General features: G+C 36.8%; 3 protein-coding genes across 5 annotated transcripts; 2 read left to right on the plus strand and 1 right to left on the minus strand.

Moving 5' to 3' along the window:
- Positions 1 to 5,081: 5,081 nt before the first annotated feature.
- LOC119085877 (chromatin complexes subunit BAP18) lies at positions 5,082 to 6,092 on the plus strand. Of its 2 annotated transcripts, XM_037196389.1 has the most exons (4): positions 5,082 to 5,211; positions 5,329 to 5,420; positions 5,493 to 5,594; positions 5,679 to 6,092. In XM_037196389.1, exons 1-4 carry the CDS (start codon positions 5,194 to 5,196, stop codon positions 6,004 to 6,006), a joined length of 540 nt encoding a protein of 179 aa, XP_037052284.1. In that variant the 5' UTR covers positions 5,082 to 5,193; the 3' UTR covers positions 6,007 to 6,092. The 2 variants fall into 2 exon arrangements, with proteins under 2 accessions (XP_037052284.1, XP_037052285.1); XM_037196390.1 differs by lacking the exon at positions 5,493 to 5,594.
- On the minus strand, positions 6,080 to 6,766 carry LOC119085879 (mediator of RNA polymerase II transcription subunit 11). The gene is made up of 2 exons (XM_037196391.1): positions 6,555 to 6,766; positions 6,080 to 6,494 (listed from the first exon to the last, which is right to left on the minus strand). Exons 1-2 carry the CDS (start codon positions 6,631 to 6,633, stop codon positions 6,130 to 6,132), a joined length of 444 nt encoding a protein of 147 aa, XP_037052286.1. The 5' UTR covers positions 6,634 to 6,766; the 3' UTR covers positions 6,080 to 6,129.
- Positions 6,767 to 12,105: 5,339 nt separating this feature from the next.
- Positions 12,106 to 18,605, plus strand: LOC119085882 (UDP-glucosyltransferase 2-like). 2 transcript variants are annotated; one of them, XM_037196395.1, is made up of 11 exons: positions 12,106 to 12,264; positions 12,330 to 12,553; positions 12,629 to 12,794; positions 13,272 to 13,397; positions 17,141 to 17,263; positions 17,320 to 17,355; positions 17,413 to 17,464; positions 17,528 to 17,846; positions 17,906 to 17,934; positions 18,070 to 18,176; positions 18,231 to 18,605. In XM_037196395.1, exons 1-11 carry the CDS (start codon positions 12,152 to 12,154, stop codon positions 18,505 to 18,507), a joined length of 1,572 nt encoding a protein of 523 aa, XP_037052290.1. In that variant the 5' UTR covers positions 12,106 to 12,151; the 3' UTR covers positions 18,508 to 18,605. The 2 variants fall into 2 exon arrangements, with proteins under 2 accessions (XP_037052290.1, XP_037052291.1); XM_037196396.1 differs by lacking the exon at positions 17,141 to 17,263.
- The last annotated feature ends 1,695 nt before the right edge of the window (positions 18,606 to 20,300 follow it).

A 20,300-nucleotide genomic window follows, 5' to 3' on the forward strand; every position in this document is an offset into this window, starting at 1 on the left:
GATATCAGCCAAAAAACTCTAAAGGGTGAAAGTGACACAAGTCCTTGTGTCTACTTACAAAATAACTGATATTGCTGAGGATGACGCATTCTTTTCCTGTAAGTAAACGTTTTATCAACAATAAATGGACACAAAAAATTGGAGAAACAAAATTTTACACAAAAATTAATTGCGTCACAAAGTCACAAAGATGATTCTATCGTTTGAATTCCGTTCTTTCAGAACATATTTTAACAGTAGTTTCCTTAATGATGGAAAGGAAAAAAATATAAAACGAAACGGCTGTTGGTAACCAAAGCAACTCGCCGTAAGCATTTTTTTTCCCTAAAATTTTGGTGCATTAATCCAGAATTAGACTTTTGTGCAAAGTAGATAACGAACAGACTCTACTTACTACAATTTCATGTGAATGTTATTTTGATTGTAAAGTTGAAAAAATCGATGTGGAAACAAATGTTTTCGAGCCACTAGCTTTTAACATGTAAACAAGAAAATCGTGCCACCTGGCATTTCTCTTTACAGTGTTGCTTATTATTACATAAAGCAAAATTGATTTCTCGATTCATTAAAATAGTAGCTTCGTCATTATCATTCATCACCACAGCCAGACCAGGGGCTTTTTTAAGTGTGTATTGACGCTGTAAGTGCGTCTTAGAATTTAAATCTTAAGAGGCAGCGATACTTAGCTAAAATTGTAGCCTACATTTGTGTGCGTCATATTTCATTTTTGATAATGTCTTTCCATCAGAATCCTTTTTGAAAAAAGTACAATCGCAATTCCGACCACGAATGTGTTCAGCAAATACAATTGGTTGTAGTCGTTTCACCAGCTCTGAGAAAAGTGAGCAGTTTAACGAAATTTTCATAAACTTCTTACGTTTCTCAGAGCCGGTCAAACTGCTACAACTAAATTTTCAGTTGAGAGCTACCACTTTCATCGTCGAAATTGCAGTCGTATATTTTTGAAAATGAATTCTGGTGGAAAGATATCATCAAAAAAAAACCTAAAATCCAGTATTTAAAAAAAACGCACAAATGTATGCTTTTCGGCAAAGCACCGATGCCTCTTAAGGTAAATGTGTAATTACACACTTTTCAAATCTGGTATGTTACCTCTCACTTTTTAAGGAAAAATGTGTAATTTCTTAAAAAAGTTTTAAAAGAGCCACTGATAAAGCCGGATTGATTGTCCAACATAATTTCTAGGTTCGAAATGGATGCAGTCCAATATTTTGATAAAATTGTCTTACTGTTGTTAAAGCAAGTTTATAATTTACCAATTTACCATGTATACAACCCGTTTGTAATTTAATGAGTTCAAAATAAATTTGTTTGTATTTCCCAAATTTTAATGACTGATTATTATCCCTTCGCTAGAAGTAACCCACTAGCTTATCGGTAAAACATAATATTGTTGAATTTTACAACAGTGATTCAGTGGCGATATTGATGTGGTGAGTTGGATCGAGAATTTGAACGAGTCCTAAATAGCGCAGTTCTGTTATCTTTAATTGACTGTTCCAAAATTTGAGAAAGAATATCAAATGCATGACACACAGCTGGGGATCGATCCGGTGATCCAGAGGTTAACCCTATGCTATTACGCATTTGGGATCTGGCGAAAAAACAATTATTCGAAGCTTCAAAAATACTTCCGGGTTCCATTTTTCTGGCTTTGTGTGATAAGTTATCCCTTGACATTATTTGGAGGCGCTTGGATAAGCAATGACCTTTTAAATTCAACATTTCTGTTCACTCTGGGAACTATGGTGGCTGTTATTGAATTCAAGGGTTTTTATGTCTTTTTCAAACAGGATGACATATTGAACTTAATTGAAACTACTTGCACTCAGTCTGTCCCAAATAATGAGCGTTTGCTTCGCAAGATCAAGAACAAGTTGTATATTTCACAAAAATGTTCCCAAGTTTTCATCTTACTGGCAGTGGTGATTGGCTTGAATATCACTGTGCAGTCTTCACCACTGTTTTCTCACAATTTACCGTATACCATTTGGTTTCCGTGGGACTATAGAAATAGTCGTGCAGCACATTGGTTGGCGCATACGTTTCTGACTCTCAGTGAGGTGTTTGTAGTTCTTAATATTTGTCTGTCCACAATAATCTGGTGCATTTTAATCAACTGTGCGGTCACGTACGACATACTTGGATATCGTCTCCAAAGTATTGGCTCACTTTCGAAATTGGACAATCAAATTATTTCGGAAGCAAAGAACCCGCCACCGAGATCGAACAACAAAGCGATTTTGACAGTGACGAATCAAGATTTTTTTGTAATTGAACTAACCGAATGCATTACAATACACAAAATTTTAGAAGAGTGGGTAATTTAAGCTATAGAGGGTTATGATGAAAGAGAAAGAGATATTTTGACAAGTACCCCAAGGCAAGTTATAATAAACTGGTCTTCGGTCCTCTCACTCTCAAAGTACCACATTGAAAGAGAAGGAAAAACTTTGACAAGTACCCAAGACAAGTTATAATAACTAGTCTTCGGTTTTCTCGCTCTGATCATAACAGTCTATAAAAATGATATTTTGTGCCAAATAATCTTTTGTTCACCAGAAATGTAAACAGAACAGCAGATTTCTTCTCAGCCCTACTTTTCGTACAAATTGGGACCAGTGCTTTCGGCATTTGTGGTGCAGTCTATCTCATAGCAACTGTAAGTTTGAGCATGGCTTAACGTAACTACCGAGAATCAATTTCTAATTTATCCGAAACACGACTAGGACTCTTCATCAGAACTGTATTATATGTGCGTTGGCTTGCTTATCTATGCCATTCTTGACATATTTATCCTGACGTACTATGGGAATGAGATCAAAGTATCTAGCAGTAAACTCCAGTATTGCTTGTTTGAGTCGAATTGGATGGAACAATCGAAAGTTTCTAAGAGTTTAATCCTCATCCTAGGGGAAGTCCTAAAACGACAGCAAGTGATAATGGTAGCGAAATTGTATCCGCTAAGTTTGGAGACGTTTATTTCAGTAAGATTCGATCCGAGGACAAATTTGTGTTCTGCCTGGAAATTGTTTTAATTTTATTTTTGACCAGATTATGCGAGGCGCCTACAGCATGTTTAACATTTTGAATAGTACAAGTGCCAGAAAACCATGAAGTGACATTACATAAGTTTATACATTGCACAAAATTGAAATGCATACTGGCACTTTCACTTTGTCTGATTTAATTCACGTTCGCACGTTCGAACTATACCGATTGTGTACTGTACTTGTGTAGTCACTACACTGTAGTACAGAATGGCTTAAGTGTCCATTCCACTCAACAAAAAGCACTCCGTGAGAGAGCCGTAAAAGTGTGAACTGTCAAATTAACAAAAATTCAAAAAATTCAATTTTGTCTCTCACACGGAGTACTTTTTTGGTAAGAGGAAACTATACATTAAGTACTGTTTGACTAAAATTGAGTGAATAAAGTTATGCAAATAAAAAACAAAAGTAATTATGCGACGTTGTGCTTCACATCAGGCAGTCATGAGAAATATGGTTTCCAGTGGTCCTTTTCCAGTTATCTCTAGTCTAAGACGGGCGTGAGATTCTCCAGATGCCGCTTACTATCTGAACTGAACATCGCTCAGAACTCAGATACTAGAGCTTAATGTTACAGTATATGGTAGCAACTAACTCAACTGACGCTGCTCGGTACTAACAGTTGGATTAACTACAAAATCATTGAAACTTCTCACTGCACACAAAAGATTTGACACAAAAACTACCAACCAAATCTGCGTCACAAGGGACAGATGATTCGACTTTCGTTTTTCGGGCTTTTTTCTTGAAAGTAGCGTGCCATCGACGACGCAAATTTTGTTGGTAATGTTTGTGTTCAATCATTTGTGTTCACACGCAGAATGCGTCACGCCGGTCACGCCGTAAGTGCGGTCGAAATTCAAAATGGAAAGTGCGTAGGTCTTTCTAACATAGCGTCATTTTCATACTATGAAGCGTTGAAATGTATTTTTCGGTTCACATTTTCATCGAAATGTTCACTTAAAATTCAAATTTTAGGCACACTTACGGCGTGACCATTTGAATATTTCGTCTTTTACTTGCTACCCGTGTTATGGTCTAAGAATATAAGTTATAGGGAACAAGAACACATAGGGAACAAAAGTTTTTTACTTGGCATCAGAAGGTGACAAAAACACTTTTTTGAGAGACATAAAGTCAATTCGCAATCTTTGCCGGTTTCCACACTATAATTAGCAATTTCCAGGTGATTGAAGATCCTGCGTAGATCAAATATTGCGTCATGCGTAGCTCTTCTTCATTTTTGCCATTGAAAAAACTTTTGTCAGATATCTTGGAAGTGAAAGTGAAAGTTCTCACGTCACCTTTACTCTTCAAGCGTTGTTTTACTGATACTGTCATGATGAGAGAGAAGGAAATATGATTTGGATCAGTTATTTTAACTTGCCTTGGAGGATATGTCAAAAATGTGTGTGAAAATGTGCAGTGACAAGTACCCCAAGGCAAGTTATAAGTAACTGATCTTCTCTCTCTGATCATGACAGTCTATGAAAACGAAACCTCAATCTACTAGTCCTACCTTCACACATTAGGAAATGTTATAGACTCTTATCATCAGTGCGATAGTTCCCAAGACCAGTTTATTAAAACTTGCCTTGGGGTAATTGTCATTGCATATTTTCATATAACTTGCCTTGGGGTACTTATCAAAATATCTTCTTATCTTTCATCATAACTATCTATAGATCTAGATAGACATAACTATAATCATCTATAGAGTGTTAATGTCAATGTCAAAGAATGTCAAAAAGAGTGTTTACCAATTGAGCTCAGTTTACCAGTTAACTGGACTTTTACATACAAATTTTGATATATAACCCATCGATACCATTTAAGTTTCTGGTCATTCTGGAAATGCAGGGTGCAGCATATTGAAGTGTTTTGTAAACTTTTACACCTTACGGACTTTTTTTAAAACTTCACAAGAACTAATAGAACAATTCGCGCTGAGTATGCATCACCGTTAAAAACAAAAGTACCAGATTTGCGAACATTTTTCTGTTGGGATGACAGTTCAGATTTTAGTTCAATGACTTTCCATTTGAAGCAACGCAAAGTTTGTTTACGATTTTTATTAGCGAATTTCTAGTTGTAAACTGACGATTTTTCCGCATTAATTACCATGAACTCTGCAACCAAGGTGAGTTTGAAATTGCTTTTGATAATGGAGCACCTGAACTCCAGCATGCAGACTTCAAAGTCCAACGCTTGCTACTACCCCCTTCGTTCCAACAACTTTCCCTTACTCATTTTTTAGGTTGGCGAAATTTTCACACAAGCTGGGGCTGCATTCAATAAATTAGGAGAGCTGACCATGCAATTGCATCCCACCGCCGATTCGCCATCCGGGTAAGTTGGAAGCATTTATTTTTCACACATTGAAACCATTCGAACAAAGTTTTAATCAAACCAATAAATCAGGAGCAAATGGACAGATGAAGAAATCGAAATGCTTCGAGTGTCGATCGAGCGGTTCTGTGACGATTTAAACAAAATCAGTTTAAGAATAAAGGGCAGAACAGTGTAAGTACAGAATTCTTTTGGAATTTCTTCATCTGTTCCTTCTCACGTCGAACGTTTTAAACTGATGGTCCCGATCTGTTTCAGGTCACAAATACGACAAACGCTGAAGAAAAAGACATTTGAAGATGCCGGCATTCCGGTGAAACAGATTTCCGTTCAACCGCAACAGCAGCAGCAACAACAACAGCATCAGCAACCGCAACAAGTTGTAACCGCTCAAATCACTCAATTTCAGCAGATCCAATCCAATGACATCATCAAACAAGAGCCCGAGGACCAAGGACTGATGAAGAAATCCGCCGAGATGACATTGAATCGCTTGAATACGATACAAGACACCGAAGTCGATGTGGAAGGACTATCATCCGATGTGAAATTAGAGTTCGAGGCAACGGAAGAGGTGGCCGGATGAAATGAAATTGACTTTTCGTTTAACTGAAAACCGACCAACACAAAATGAAGACAAAATGTGAATAAAAAACCGATTTATCCAACGAATCGCAAACTGTTTCTCTCTAATCGCAAAAAAATATATTCAAATTATTCCACTGCCAGTGGTAGCCGGTGGTGTCGGTGCAGCGGTAGTATTATTCGCCGTACCATTTGTTCTGGCTGGTTGAGCATTTCTGTTTGCGGCCTGAAAGTATTTCGCTTTCGATTCTTCCAGTTCTCGGACTCGGGAGCGTGCATGATGGATTCGATGCCAGGCCATTTGCAGTGCACAAGCACTGGCATAACCGGAACCTTCATGCGGTTGTCCGGTGGATACTTGAGTTAAATAATTGATTTGATCGGATAGCTTTGACTCTACGGTGCTGAGTGACTTTAGGAATTGTTGTGTATGGTTTTCGGCGGCTTTCTGACTCGATTTCTCTTTACTGAGTTCGAGTAGACTTTGTCCTGCATCGGAAAAAGTTAAGTTGAGCACTGGACGTTTTTGGAAAATTTCGGCAGTCTTACCGGCACTTTGAAGACATAGAATGATTTCCTTTTCGATACCGTCCAGAGCCTGAATTTTTTCCAACGGACTATGAGCCATGTTTCCTTCTACTCTAGTTAGGACAATAAACGCCGACGATGAATGTCGAGAATTATTTTTGTTTTGTTATTTTTGCGTATGTAGGTGATGTGATGATGGAAGCTAAAAATTTGTTTTTGTTCTTCTTCTTTAATTCGACTCCTCTTTTGAGCTTCGGTTTTTCTCCACGTTCTGTCAAAGTTGTTGAAAAAATATATTTTAGCAGCGCGAAATTTCAACATAGAAGTTTATATAGACTTGAATTGAATGAAATTTGACCAAAAAATATTTAGGAAACATTTTAAAGTTGAAAGTTCGCATTTACTCAATAGATAGATTTATTTATCGCCAAATATTTCGTCCTCACATCTGGGACATCATCAATGGCTGAAAATGCATTAGCTTCAATCAGATCGACTAACTTAGAACTATGAGAAGACTATCGACACATTATCTTAAAAAATGAAAAACAGGCAATTCTCCTTATCAAAAGTTTCCGTTCGACATTGGAAGCTCTTTTCTCACTCGAACAAAAAAACCTGGGTGCAAGAATCTGGAAAAACATAGGAGTTTCAGTGAGTTTCAGTCACTGTTGGCTCATCCGTTTCGATTAAATTCGTCGTTTTAATGAAAAATGGAAAATGTAAAAATGGCTTTAGAATATGTTACAGTGAACGACATCTCAAATGTCTCACTGTCAAATTTTTCTGAGAATTTTATTGTGTCATTGCAAATTCACAATGACATTCTCTGAAAAAATGACAGTGAGACATTTGAGATGTCGTTCACTGTATTTTAAAAAAATTGACAAAGATACTTTTAGAGCGTTTTTGTCAATTTTTTAAAAATTAACTTCGACCCTACAAACACTTTCACATAAACTGAATATGCACGAACTTTTTTGTTAAAATTTCTTTCAAGCTCACCGTAGCACATTTATACTGAAATTTCCAAGGCTGTAAACTTTTAGGAAATCACCCCCAAAGTTTACAGCCTTGGAAATTTCACAGTAGCTGGAAAATTATGAGAAAATAATTTATTGTAACCGTGGATTTACATAGCAACGTAAAAGTGACAGATGCAATGTTTTTTAAATACTGCAGCCCGAAATTTCATTCATAAAATTAAAATTATGAATGAAATTTCGAGTTGCCGTATGAGAAAATTTTTGCATCTGTCACTTTTACGTTGCTATGTAAATCCACAGTAATGCACCACTAGATATTACCTCAATGATCGATGCTTCATCATTTTCCTTTCATGTTAGAGATGTGCGGGCCGCCCGAAATTCACCTACCCGACCCGGCCCAGCCCGGCCCGACCGGGCTTGGGTCCGGGTTTCAAAAATTAGTCGGGCTCGGGCGGGCTCGGGTTTCAAAAACAAAGGTTCGGGCTGGCCCGACTTTCTTCGACTTTCAAAAAAATGTGAAAACTTAAACAAAAATTTAAAGAAAAATTGCAATACAGTCCGAGCGTAAGCTTACTTTCAAGTGTTCTATAGATTTGTGAAACTAAATTATTAGAGAGTTTGCACAAATTACGTATAACTTATAAGTAAACTTATAAATCAGAATCAGAATAAGTCAGCTATAAGTTATAAGTCTTGGTCTTATAAGTAAACCATCTATAAAGTGAAAGTTATAAGTTCAGACGGTTATATAGGTCAAAAGTATGAAGTCGAAACTTATAGAGATAAGAAGACAGTGGATCATATAGAGCAATTAAACTTTAGGAACCAGCCTACAACGACGTCAACAATCCCAAAAATAAAGAAGTCAACTCACAAAATCATCTAAAATCCATCAAAATGTTGAAGTTCTTGGGCTGACAAGAGCTTACGTAAAAAATCTGAGACATACCATCGAAAATGATGGTCCTGACTCTGTTGGCAGTTACAGCTCTTCAGGATGAAGAGCTATCAAAGCTTCGGAAGTTTGGTCGGCAAGTTTATCCCTAAAGTCAGAAGAATTACACTGAGCAAATTATTTTTCTTCGTTACCTATTCCTAACTCTTCTCAGTCCAAGAACTTCAAGATTTTGATGGATTTTACATGATTTTTTGGGTTGACTTCTATATTTTTGGGATTATGGACGTCAGTGTCAGCTGGTTCCTAAAGTTTAATTACTCTTCTCATCTCTATAACTTTGGACTTTTATACCCTTTCTTGACCTATAAACTTATGAACGTATAACTTTCACCTTATAGGTGGTTGACTTATAACTTATGACTTATAGCCACCTGACTTATACCTTATAACTGACTCGCTTATAACTTATAAATTCGGATTATTAAGCTGACTTATAAGTCATACGTCATTTGCGCAAACTGTCTATTATAACGATAGGTAACCGAACGATTTCCACTTGTTAGGCGCGCCAATTTTAGGTTTTTTAGCTCATTAAAAAAAATACGGGCCGAGTCGGGCCGGGCCGGGCTTTGCTACAAATTAGGCTGACCATAAATTCACATTCCGAACAAAACATAACATCAAACACTGCGGTATATCAATCTAACCCATATTTGCATGTGAAATCGCAGGAATCTACTTTAATAACAATAATTTTTTTACGCATATGCTGTGGAAGAATGAAATTTTCATGTGTAGGGGCCGAAGACGAGGATTTTGCAGAAATTTTAACGGGTTTTCGGCGCTTTTTCTTTATCTTTGTATAAGTCAGGCACACCTCCTAGAATCTCCTAAAACTCCTAAAATTTTAAAAATGCTCATAAAATATCCTAAAACCAACGCACTGCTCCTAGCATGAACATAAGAAATATTTGGAGGCTGATGAAGTCACAGTAGGCACTGCGTTTCTTTCGTAAAGATAGATGACTAGTTTTCGTTGTATGAGTTAAAACACACAATACAATCAATCTTAAGCGGTAGCTCTCATCACAAAAGCCTCCAAATTGTACATTTGTCAAAGGAGTGTTCATGCTAGTAGCAGTGCGTTGCCTAAAACTCCTAACTTTGAGATTGTCGAGATCCCAACCTGTTACACACGACTGTCATCTGTCATTAACAACAATAGCAATAATAAACGATAAGCTCTGACTAATGAGGTCTTATATAGCAAAAAACATGCTCAAAACAAATAAAGTAAAAGATTTCTGAAAATATTCGATCAAATGAAGTAACAGTTTAAATAGTAAGACTGTTAATATGCTTGCCGTCTGTGACAGGTTGTGGACTGTTGATTTTAGGCACTTTCGCCTATAGATCATCTTCAAGATACGGTACTTTAAGATGTAACCTCATTTCAGTTTCGTTAAATGTTTCGTTCATTCATTCATTTGTATGAGATTTTGTTTAACGTGGATGGCATTTCCTAACGTGGATGGCATTTCCTAACGTGGATGGCATTTCCTAACGTGGATGGCATTTCCTAACGTGGATGGCATTTCCTAACGTGGATGGCATTTCCTAACGTGGATGGCATTTCCTAACGTGGATGGCATTTCCTAACGTGGATGGCATTTCAAACGACCTTGAAGATGATCTATAGAGGAAATTTCGAACAAAATTATGTAAAATATGTGGTCCCAGCATGAAATACGAAATGTTTATTAGTATGTGTTTGCCATCTTAATTAAGATGGCAAATTGAACTATCAAAAGCGTCAACGTAAAATTATCCGAAATGTGTATCTTATACAAACTGATGTTAGGACCACATTTTGTAGTACAAATTTTCTCTCTACGTATAATTACTCTTAGATTATTCATAACAATTGCATGAAATTCTGAGCAAAAAGTGATGTGAGTGGGAACGAAAAGTGATGTCACAAGAACGAAAAGTGATGTCACAAGTAGAGATGAGCGGGCCGCCCGAAATACATCGGCCCGACCCGACCCGACCCAAACCGATCGGGTCCGGGTCCGGGTTTTTTTAAAATTCATTCGGGCCGGGTCGGGTCGGGCTTTGAAAACAAAAATTCGGGCCGGCCCGACTTAGAAATACAAATTTAAAGTAAGCCAATAAAAGCCTATAAAGCATGAAACACTAACTTATTTTATTATTTTACTTCGCGTATAAGATTATTGCAAAGCTTTTATGCGTAGAAAATGATTTTTCATTAAATTTCTTATAGTAAAAAAAAGTCGGGTCACGTCGGGCCGATGATTTTTTCGGGTCGGGTTGGGTCGGGCCGCGAAGAGAAAAGTCTCGGGTCGGGTCGGGCTCGGGTTCAAAAAATTGGATCGGGCCGGGTCGGGTCGGGTATTGAAAAAACGTCGGCCCGCTCATCTCTAGTCACAAGAACGAAAAGTGAAAGAAAAGGTGAGAGAAAAAGCTGTTATTTTGGCTCTCTATCTGGTGAGATAATGTGACATTTTTGGTCTGCCTGAATAAAAAAGTCAATCAGAGTTTTAAAGTTAATTTTAACATTCTCTGAAGGTCATTGTCGTGTAAAAAAAAATCAAACAAAAGGTTGGTTAGTTCTACGGGTAGGAGTTCTAATAGCAAAAGTAGACCTTCCAATAATCCAATATATCGAGGGTAACATCACTAACTCTTATATCTCAAAAACTATTTTTTAAACCTGACATGGAGGACAAAAAATCAGAAATAATTGCAAGTTTCAGGGAAAAAACGTTTATGAAAATCAGTTGAGTAGTTCCTGACATATGGGAGTTATGCGTTTTAGTGTTGTTGCCCTCGATATGCTCGTGTAAAACTTCTTCCATTTGATGGAAAGCATTAACATTTTCATCAAAGGTCTGCTAGCACAGCTCTGCTACAGCAGTAAAAATATAGCGGAACTGAATAACAAATTCAGAGTGTTTTTAGCGTTACAATTTGGCAACGGGCTGAAGGTACATACATAACGCTCGGGGACGAGGACAAATTCGAATAAATCATCAAAAACTGCTTTTCAAACTTTAATTTCTTAATTGCTAAATGAACACAAGAAAAATGATGAAAACAAACAGAGAAGTCGATTCTCTTCCCTCCCACGGTTCACGTTAAGTGAATTCTGAGACAGAATTGCTGTTTCGACCTCAGGTGCTGCTAGTAATCCATATGCTTTCTGATGTAATAGTACTGAATGCAAACTTTGCTATCGTGGAAATATCGGATCACTCATAACAGAAATGCGATACAGTTTATAGTATGAGATGGGACGCGGAGTTGTTTCATCTTAAAAAGGTACCACATGACGAGTTGTTCTATCATAGATTGAAACGTCACCAACAAATTACTCGCCAATTATTCGTCATAAAAAAAGTAAAAACAAAAATAAATATGTAAACACGACGAGAAGTAACTATACAACTTTACAACATACACAAGGTTTCGCCAATTTTTTAACAAAAAGAACAGAAAATTAGAAGAAAAAAAAAATTAAAAGTCATGCAAGAACCATATAAGAGTATAGTAAAACAATTATTTTTCTCAATCACGCAATATTCAATCACATAATTTGAGATGAATTTAGCTACATTAAGAAGACAAATAATTTGAATAAAATATATCTGAAATCTGATTTTCATCAAACAACCAGCATATTTAGTATTGTATTAGCATCAGAATCTGCAATGTCTAAGTCAGTTCTTGTGCTTTATTTGATAGTTACGAGTATTGTTGTAACAATAAATGGTGCAAATATATTAGCATTGTTTGTCGTAGCTTCACCCAGCCATCATATATGGTACATACATCTAATTCAAATTATAGGCTGGCTGTTCTATCGTGCTATTAATAAATGATATTCAGGAACTCGGCATTAGTGAATGCCTTGGCAAGGAACGGACACAATGTGACTGTCTTATCAGTGGACAAAGATGCGGATCCACCCAAAAATGTTCACTACATTCACATGGAAGGGGTATATGATTACATGTACAAGGAAATTTATGTTGACTTAGTCGGTTTACATAACGAAACTACTATGCACTCCGTTCTGTCGTTATATGCGTTTGGTACCGTATCATGTATAGGTAAAATTATTATAAGTGAAAAGCGTCATTAACAGACGGAAACTCAATTGGAAAATATTTACGAGTGATCTTCAGGTGCATCAAGATCACAAGGACTTAAGGTGTTGCTGAATTATCCGGATTCGTTTAAGGTCGATCTGATCATTTACGATTACACATTGGGACCATGCGTTTTGGGATTTTTGCATAAATTTAATTATCCGCCTGTTGTTGGGGTGACTGCTTTTAATATTGCACCATGGTAATATTGCATTATATTTCACTTTGTCCAAGCTAAAAAAAAATGAATTTCTACAGTCGAAGTCTGTGAAATTTAGTCGTGAATTAGCTTCAGCTGGTCCATTCATACAAACGAAAATACTTAAACAAATAAAAGACGTTTAGCCAGTTTTGTTTGTATGAGTGGACCAACTGCAAAACAGATGAAGAAAATTTATGTCTAAAATCAACGCATTTCAAGCAAAAGTGCTTCGAGTGACAGCTGCCAAATAGAGTACTATTTTGTATGAAAATTTAATTGAGATTTTTTTACAGTGCAAAAATTTGTTTGATACACTGTCCAGTTTCAGTACTCTATTTAGAGTAGCACTCATGCTTGAAGTGCGTTGCTAAAATTTGACTGACGTTTCATGTATGAAGAAAAGCAAAAAAAAATCTGGATTTCCTTTTCCTTTGAATCAACAAAATTTTTATTTTTTTTTATTTAATTGACAACAAGCACGGTGGATGTTATTGGTGGACATACCCATTACGGTTATATTCCGTATTTGTCTCTAAACTACGATATGGACATGAATCTCTGGCAGAAGCTGCACAATTTGTGGATCTATGCGTATGATTACATGTAAGTAAATAACTTTACTACGTGCTCCATACGAAATTTGACCATTAAATAGCAGTTTGTCCCCTAATGATCTCGGAGTTATTACTACTATTTACCAGATAGCTTGGGTGAACCGATTTTCATTTTTTTTGTTTCCTTCGTTGGACGAATCAAATTCATGAGGTCTGTTTGACAGACAAAGTTGATCGAATGTTCTGGGAGTTTATTCCAGACAGAGTTTTCCCCTGAATATTTAGTGACCGAGATAACTACAGTAATTGTGAACCGATTTTCAAAAACTTTATTCCGATCGACGAAGAATGCAACTTTTTGATTGATGGTCACCTGCAACAGGCATTCTTTTTTCAAAATTTAATCACATAATAATATAACTAGACTCCACCCTTTCGGTCTTCAGCTGGTATAATGCATAGATGTTCTGTTTTACAAGAGAGTTTAGTTAAAAATGGCAATTATTTTTGATAAAAACTCACTTACCCACTTCCAGTGGTATTAACTCCGAATCTATGCCTTGAACTAAATTGTTGATTTTTACAATCGTCTAAAACTCATTGCAGCACGTTTGGGCTTTAGTCAAGTGCGAGTTGTCCAAAAAAGCCGTTTCGCTCATATTGAATGTAAAAAGCGATTTTATGGTTGATTATCGTAGATGGATCGACCAGTAACTCAAATCGCGATGTTACAAAGCTGGGATCTTCCTGGTTTGGTCTAGGGGGCCGACGTTGCCTAACACTTCTTTTCGCTCTATGAAATTTTGATTTTTGAAAATTTATTTAAAAATATAAAATGAAATATTTTTAACATGGTTCCATGGGCGAAATTATTCCGAATGGTGTCAATTTTATGTTAAAAATAATAAATATTATGCACGTATGACAAAGCGGTCGAGGCTTGCCGAGACGGCTTGTCATACGTGCATATTCTTTTTTATCGCATAAGCGAAAACGAGACAATAAGATATGCGAATGACACTTTGACAATTTACAGAAGTATAATGTTTGTTTATATATCCTCGGTGAATAATTTTTTCTGGGAATCACACCGCGTATGCGATAAAAAACATTAATTACTTTAAAAAAAGCATTTACCGGATTTTTTTGTATTGATGGGCGCCATCTTGAATTACAGCGCCACCTGCATACTTTTTCAAGCACTTATATTTTTCTCGTATGCAGAAAGGTTCAAGGAACACAAGATTTTTTTCCCACTCAATTCGGATCAAAATTCAATTTTAAAGAGCCGAAAGAAGTTTTAGCTGACGGCGGCTCCCTGGCCCAAACCAGGTCGATCCCAGCTTGGCAACATTGCGATTCGAGTTCGTGGCCGACCCACATACGATAATCAACCATAAAATCGATTTTTACATTCAATATGAGCGAAAGGACAACTCGCACCAGACTACTTATGGATTATCTGTTCTTAATTTAGATATTGGGGCTTGATAAGTTCATCAGTCAATAGTATCCATAATGTGTGTACTTCTTTGGCTGTAACACACGTTTTGCTATTTATAAAAGAGTACAAGCCTGAGTTCATTGCTTACTTTTGTTGTGTCGTTATGACTGTTTATTATGTTCATTAGATGTAATCATTGTTCGTCTCTGCTTAAAGTTACTCATTTCGATTGGCTGTAATACGAATCAACAAAGTAAATGTACAATTCAAACGCATGATTTTACGTTCATCACCACATCGTAAGCTACTCAATACAATGGGATGGTTGAAATTTTCAGAAAGACTGACAAAGTTTTATGTCGTTCGTATTCAAGCAAGGGCGAGGGGTAACCGACTGGCCAAAATGGTGGCAAATCAATTTCTAATTCCTGTCAATTCCGTTTAATTACCTCAATTACCGGACCAACTCGTCTAATTGCCGGATTCGCTCTATTTCCTTCAATTCCTTTCAATCTCGTTCAATTCCGTTCAATTCCTTTCAATTCCCTTTCAATTCCCTTTCAATTCCCTTTCAATTTCCTTTCAATACCCTTTCAATTTCTAAAGGTACTTCCTGTCAATTCCTTTTAATTGCTCTTAATTCCTTTCATTTCTTTAATTAACGGATTAACACCACTACTTGCCGGATTCGCCCTTCGATTCCTATAATTCCAATCAATTCCTTCAATTCCACGAATTTTCGAAATAATTGCTCGATATTTTCAAATAGATATAAACTTAAAGTCAAAGTTAAACCCTTAAGCATTTTGGAAAAAGAATCGTCAGACTATATCAAGAAAAAATTTGGAACAACTATGTTGTCCTACATTTGTGACTCATTTTGTTAGAATCTTTAATTTTTACTCATACTTTTAGAAGAGATTTTTCAATTTCAATTTAGATTGAACCGTCCAATTGACTGCAGTTTTGTTTAAAATGATTTCACATCGCAGATCATTGTTTATTTTAGATAAATAGTATTTTTCGTACCAAGTCAGGAAATGACGAAAAACTTTTGTGCCGACAACTGAAATACGACATATTTTGCCATGATTTTTCATTAAGAAATGTCAGTTTTTCCCGAACTATATATCGTGCAGGAATAGTTATTTACGTATATGTTGTGGACGGTATATTTTAGGCAATTTCGCGGATTGTAGCGCGAACGAAGTGAGGGCGACAAGCGAAAGTGCCTAAAATAAACCGTCCACAACAGATGCGTATACAACTTTTCATGCTGAGGGCCTAAGTTACGAGAAAAATTCCGTAATTTATGCCCAGTGCATGAAAAAAACTTTATTTCTTTACGATTTATGGTTTATGGTGAATGTGAAGTGTGTATGTTTTCAAGAAAGTTGCTGTGTTTTGTCTATTTCAGTTGTCCGATGCACAAAACGTTGTTCGTACCTCGACAGGAAATGGATTTGTTCAGCACACGTCAGCAAAGGCAAAAGCACTCAATTTTTTGTTTCGCTCAAGTGATCGACATCGTAAGATTTTAGGCTTTTGAAAAGTTGATGGAATAGATGATATTGTCGGTGATGCATTTTTTTTGTAAATTTGGTTTGAAACTGGAGCATTTCGCAACGGCAATGCCCCAGCCTAACATTCCCCCGACGAATATTCACTTGTTTGTTGCGGCTCAAACTCTTCTGTATCTGACTAACAAGAATCGTCCGAAGAAGAATCCTTCAGTGTGCATATTTTGAACATAAAAGGACGTTGGACCTGTTCTAAAATGGAACTGATCAACACTGTACACTGTTATTTATTGTGCGGGAGCTTTTAAAATTAAAACAAAAAGGAAATAATGTGGTTTTGAATTCGCTGGTCCTTCTTTCCGATAATCACACTTATCAGCATTTACTCTCATTTACTTTCAATTCCTTACAATTCCACATATTTCCAGTCAATTCCTATCAATTCCGATCAATTCCGATCAATTACTGCCAATTCCGATCAATTCCGGTCAATTCCATCAATTCCAATTATTTACCGGATATTCCGGCAATTCCTTTGAGGGTGTGTAGTCAATTTCCCGAGTCGGTTACCCCTCGAGCAAGGGTATGTGTAGGCTTCATAGTACATCCCTAATTTTAGAAGCCTACCGTAGACATCTTGCGAAAAGTAAAATATTCGACAAGGTCGGTTATTTTAACATGTTACAACTAACTCTCAGTGTGTTGGAAACCTATTTGAAACTTTGTAGATATTAAGATTTTAGACTAGTACAAAATTTTGCATAAAGATCCAAAAGACCTTATTTTACCGCTCTACCATATCGTTCTAAAAAAGTTACTCTTTTAAAGCCAAAGGAATTACTATTTTATGCCGTTCATTGATGAGATGTTAGCGAAAAACTTTGGACCAGATTACCCGGGAGGACGAGAACTGGAATCAAAGACCATATTGGCTCTAGTTAATTCCCATCCGTGAGTTTTGATGTCTGTTAGTTGTGTCTGATAACTTTAAATTGAGATTTTTTCAGATCCATCGACTTCCCCGAACCATTGCCTCCAAATGTGTAAGACAAGGATAATTTTACCCAATAACTAACTCCAAAATGAAATCAATATTTTAGTATTCCAGTCGGAGGTCTACAAATCCGTTCACCACCGAGACCATTGCCGAAAGTATGACTTTCTAAACAATTTTTTTTTATCTCTACTAACTCTTCACGCTTATTTCGGTGAAAGGAACTCATTGATTTCATCAATTCGTCAAAGAATGGATCCGTCCTATTTTCTCTAGGAACGAATGTTAAAAGTGAGAAACTCGGTGCAGATAAACAGAAGTTCATTCTCGAAGCGTTCTCACGCATGCCGCAGTACAACTTTTTGTGGAAATTTGAGGCCGATCCAAAAACGTTACCGGTCGATATTCCCAAAAATGTGCTCATTAAGTCATGGCTTCCGCAAAATGACATACTGGCTCATGACAACGTCAAGGCATTTATAACACACGCAGGTTCATTAAGCACGCATGAAGCTACGTGGTGGGGAAAGCCAATGGTCGGTAAGTGGCGAGTCATGGACTCTTGTACAACAATTAATGATTCAGAATTGATTTCCTAGGAATTCCGTTTTTTGTTGATCAACACAGGGTAAGAATTCAAATATTTACCAGAGATGGAATCTGATCAGAGTCTAGGACCTTAAGTTGTGCGTATACGTCAGATTTCGTCGCTGTAACTTCTACGAAATATAGAATTTTGCATAAAAGCAAAATCTAATTTCAGAATCTTCATAAATCAATAAAGGCTGGCGTCGCCGAACGTCTTCTACTCGAATCTTTAACCGCTGATAGACTCATTGAAAAAGTGACCAAAGTTATTGAAGAGCCGAGGTTTGCATAAACGACTTCTCTTCAAACAACTGACAAAATTTGGGAATGTTTTAGCTACACAACAAACATGCAAGCTCGATCACAGCGTTTCCGTGACCAACCAGAAAAACCTATCGAACGAGCTGTATGGTGGACTGAATACATACTACGTCATCCGAATCCCGAGCACCTACAATCACCAGTACCAAAATTAGGTTTTCTGCGGTCCAACTTGTTCGACATAGTTTTAGCTGCAGGATTCGTGTTATGCTTGGTAGTCGTGTTTATTGGTCGTGTGGCCTTGAAATGTTTCCAGAGTGAAAAAACGATTCGAAAGAGAAAATCAGAATAAAATTTTGCGTCTGGATTTTAAATTTCGTTCATGTGAATCGGTTTTCGAGGAAAAGTAGATAGATTAACGAAATACAGTCAGTGACAGTGCAATTTCAGCATGAATTTGCTTCAGCTGATCCACTCATACAATCAAAGCTGTTTGTGCTTGTTTATACGGTTGAAACTACTACACGCATGCGCGTGGCAGTGGTAAAACCGTATGAAACGTATAAATGGTTTTGATTGTTTGTGTAGATCAACTGAAGCAAATTCATTCTGAAATTTCACTGCCTCTGACTGTAAATAAAAATAAATTTCCATATAGGGCGTTCCATTTCGGATATAGTTCACTTTCATGCCGTGGGACATCATACAAAAAATGAGTTACGTGTTCACTTTCGGTATTTTTTATATGAAGATGCCGTGGGACAAACTTGAACTATCTCCGAAATGGAACACTCTATAAATAAAGAAGCCTAGATGAAATCTTTCTGGATTTTTTGATGTAAAACGTCAAACTAGTGTAGAGTTTGTACATTCAAGCCGAAGACGAGCTAGTAGACTACACTTGTCGAGAAGAGAGTTACCGAAACCTGTTGCTGAAAAACACACGAGTGAGTTTGCGAGTATCACAACGGTAATTGCCCCATTCGTAAATGAACTGAAAAATCCTTCTTGAAATAGATTATTTTCGCAAGGAAGCAAATTCACGCCGTAAGTGCGGTCGAAATTCAAAATGAAAAGTGCGGAAGTCTTTCTAACGTAGCGTCATTTTCATACAATGAAGCGTTGAAATGTATTTTTCGGTTCACTTTTTCATCGAATCGTTCACTTAAAATTCAAATTTTAGGCACACTTGGCGTGAATTGGCATCATTTCACGAAAATGACTCATCACCTCTATTGACATTTGTGGTAACCTTCATTTTCGCGAGGGCTCGTAATTAAGAGTTCACTACGTTCATTTAGGAATTTTAATTTTGACGATTGGGGAGTTTGTAGGCCAACATGAAAATGTTATGAACTCGAGTCAGACTCGGGCTGCCTGATGAAAAGTAGTTAAAATTATCCAAAAATATGTGTGACTTCAATCAAGTGTCTAAATCCTTCCTCTCTGGCTACTTATTAATGCTCTACGCAGAGTAACGGAAAGATTTGTTGATAAATTGAGATGTCTAGACCGACAACATCAACCTGTCGATAATCGGAAGTCTGATAACCTTTTTGAGTTACAATGGATTCTTTTTAAAAACAGCCTTCTGAAATCGGCCCCTTTTTTCAATGGACTTTTTTATATGTGCCTAGAAAGGTATTCGACCCTAGAAGCCAAAACCACTTTCAAAAAAATTCTCCGAAGCTTGTGTGGCTGGTGAAAGGTAATCAAAAACCGAAAACTTACAAAAATTTCTCCATTTACACAAGCCGTACAGGGTCGTGTGGGGTGTCATTCGAAAGGTAATCACATGGGCTATTGAGTCAAATACGGACTTATTGTGTTTAAAATTCATCGTCACTGAAATTTGTGCAGTTAAAGTTTTCAACCGAAGACCTACCCTATTCTTACAGAAATTTCTCGATGTACACAAAACGTACATGGTCGTGTGAGGTATCATTTGAAAGGTAATTGTATGTGTTTTTGGGCCAAATAGGGTCTTATGTGGTTTGAATGCATCTACGATGAAATAGAAGTTTAAATGTTTAAGTACCCATATTTCATCGTAGATGCATCCAAACCACATAAGACCCTGTTTGGCCCAAAAATTACCTTTCAAATGATACCTCACACGACCATATACGTTTCGTGCACCTCAAG

Source organism: Bradysia coprophila, chromosome IV, assembly GCF_014529535.1.
Source record: "Bradysia coprophila strain Holo2 chromosome IV, BU_Bcop_v1, whole genome shotgun sequence".
NCBI classification, from domain to species: domain Eukaryota; kingdom Metazoa; phylum Arthropoda; class Insecta; order Diptera; family Sciaridae; genus Bradysia; species Bradysia coprophila.

What these genes read in the sequence shown, in the direction of transcription:
- LOC119085879 (XM_037196391.1), bottom strand. Translation starts at nt 6,633, where the DNA reads ATGGCTCATAGTCCGTTGGAAAAAATTCAGGCTCTGGACGGTATCGAA. An exon ending in TCTATGTCTTCAAAGTGCCG is followed by an intron (nt 6,495 to 6,554) that starts GTAAGACTGCCG and finishes TTTCCGATGCAG; the next exon opens with GACAAAGTCTACTCGAACTC.
- LOC119085877 (XM_037196389.1), top strand. An exon ending in ACCGCCGATTCGCCATCCGG is followed by an intron (nt 5,421 to 5,492) that starts GTAAGTTGGAAG and finishes CCAATAAATCAG; the next exon opens with GAGCAAATGGACAGATGAAG. An exon ending in AGAATAAAGGGCAGAACAGT is followed by an intron (nt 5,595 to 5,678) that starts GTAAGTACAGAA and finishes GATCTGTTTCAG; the next exon opens with GTCACAAATACGACAAACGC.
- LOC119085882 (XM_037196395.1), top strand. Translation starts at nt 12,152, where the DNA reads ATGTCTAAGTCAGTTCTTGTGCTTTATTTGATAGTTACGAGTATTGTT. An exon ending in CACCGAGACCATTGCCGAAA is followed by an intron (nt 17,465 to 17,527) that starts GTATGACTTTCT and finishes TTTCGGTGAAAG; the next exon opens with GAACTCATTGATTTCATCAA. An exon ending in GTGGGGAAAGCCAATGGTCG is followed by an intron (nt 17,847 to 17,905) that starts GTAAGTGGCGAG and finishes TTGATTTCCTAG; the next exon opens with GAATTCCGTTTTTTGTTGAT.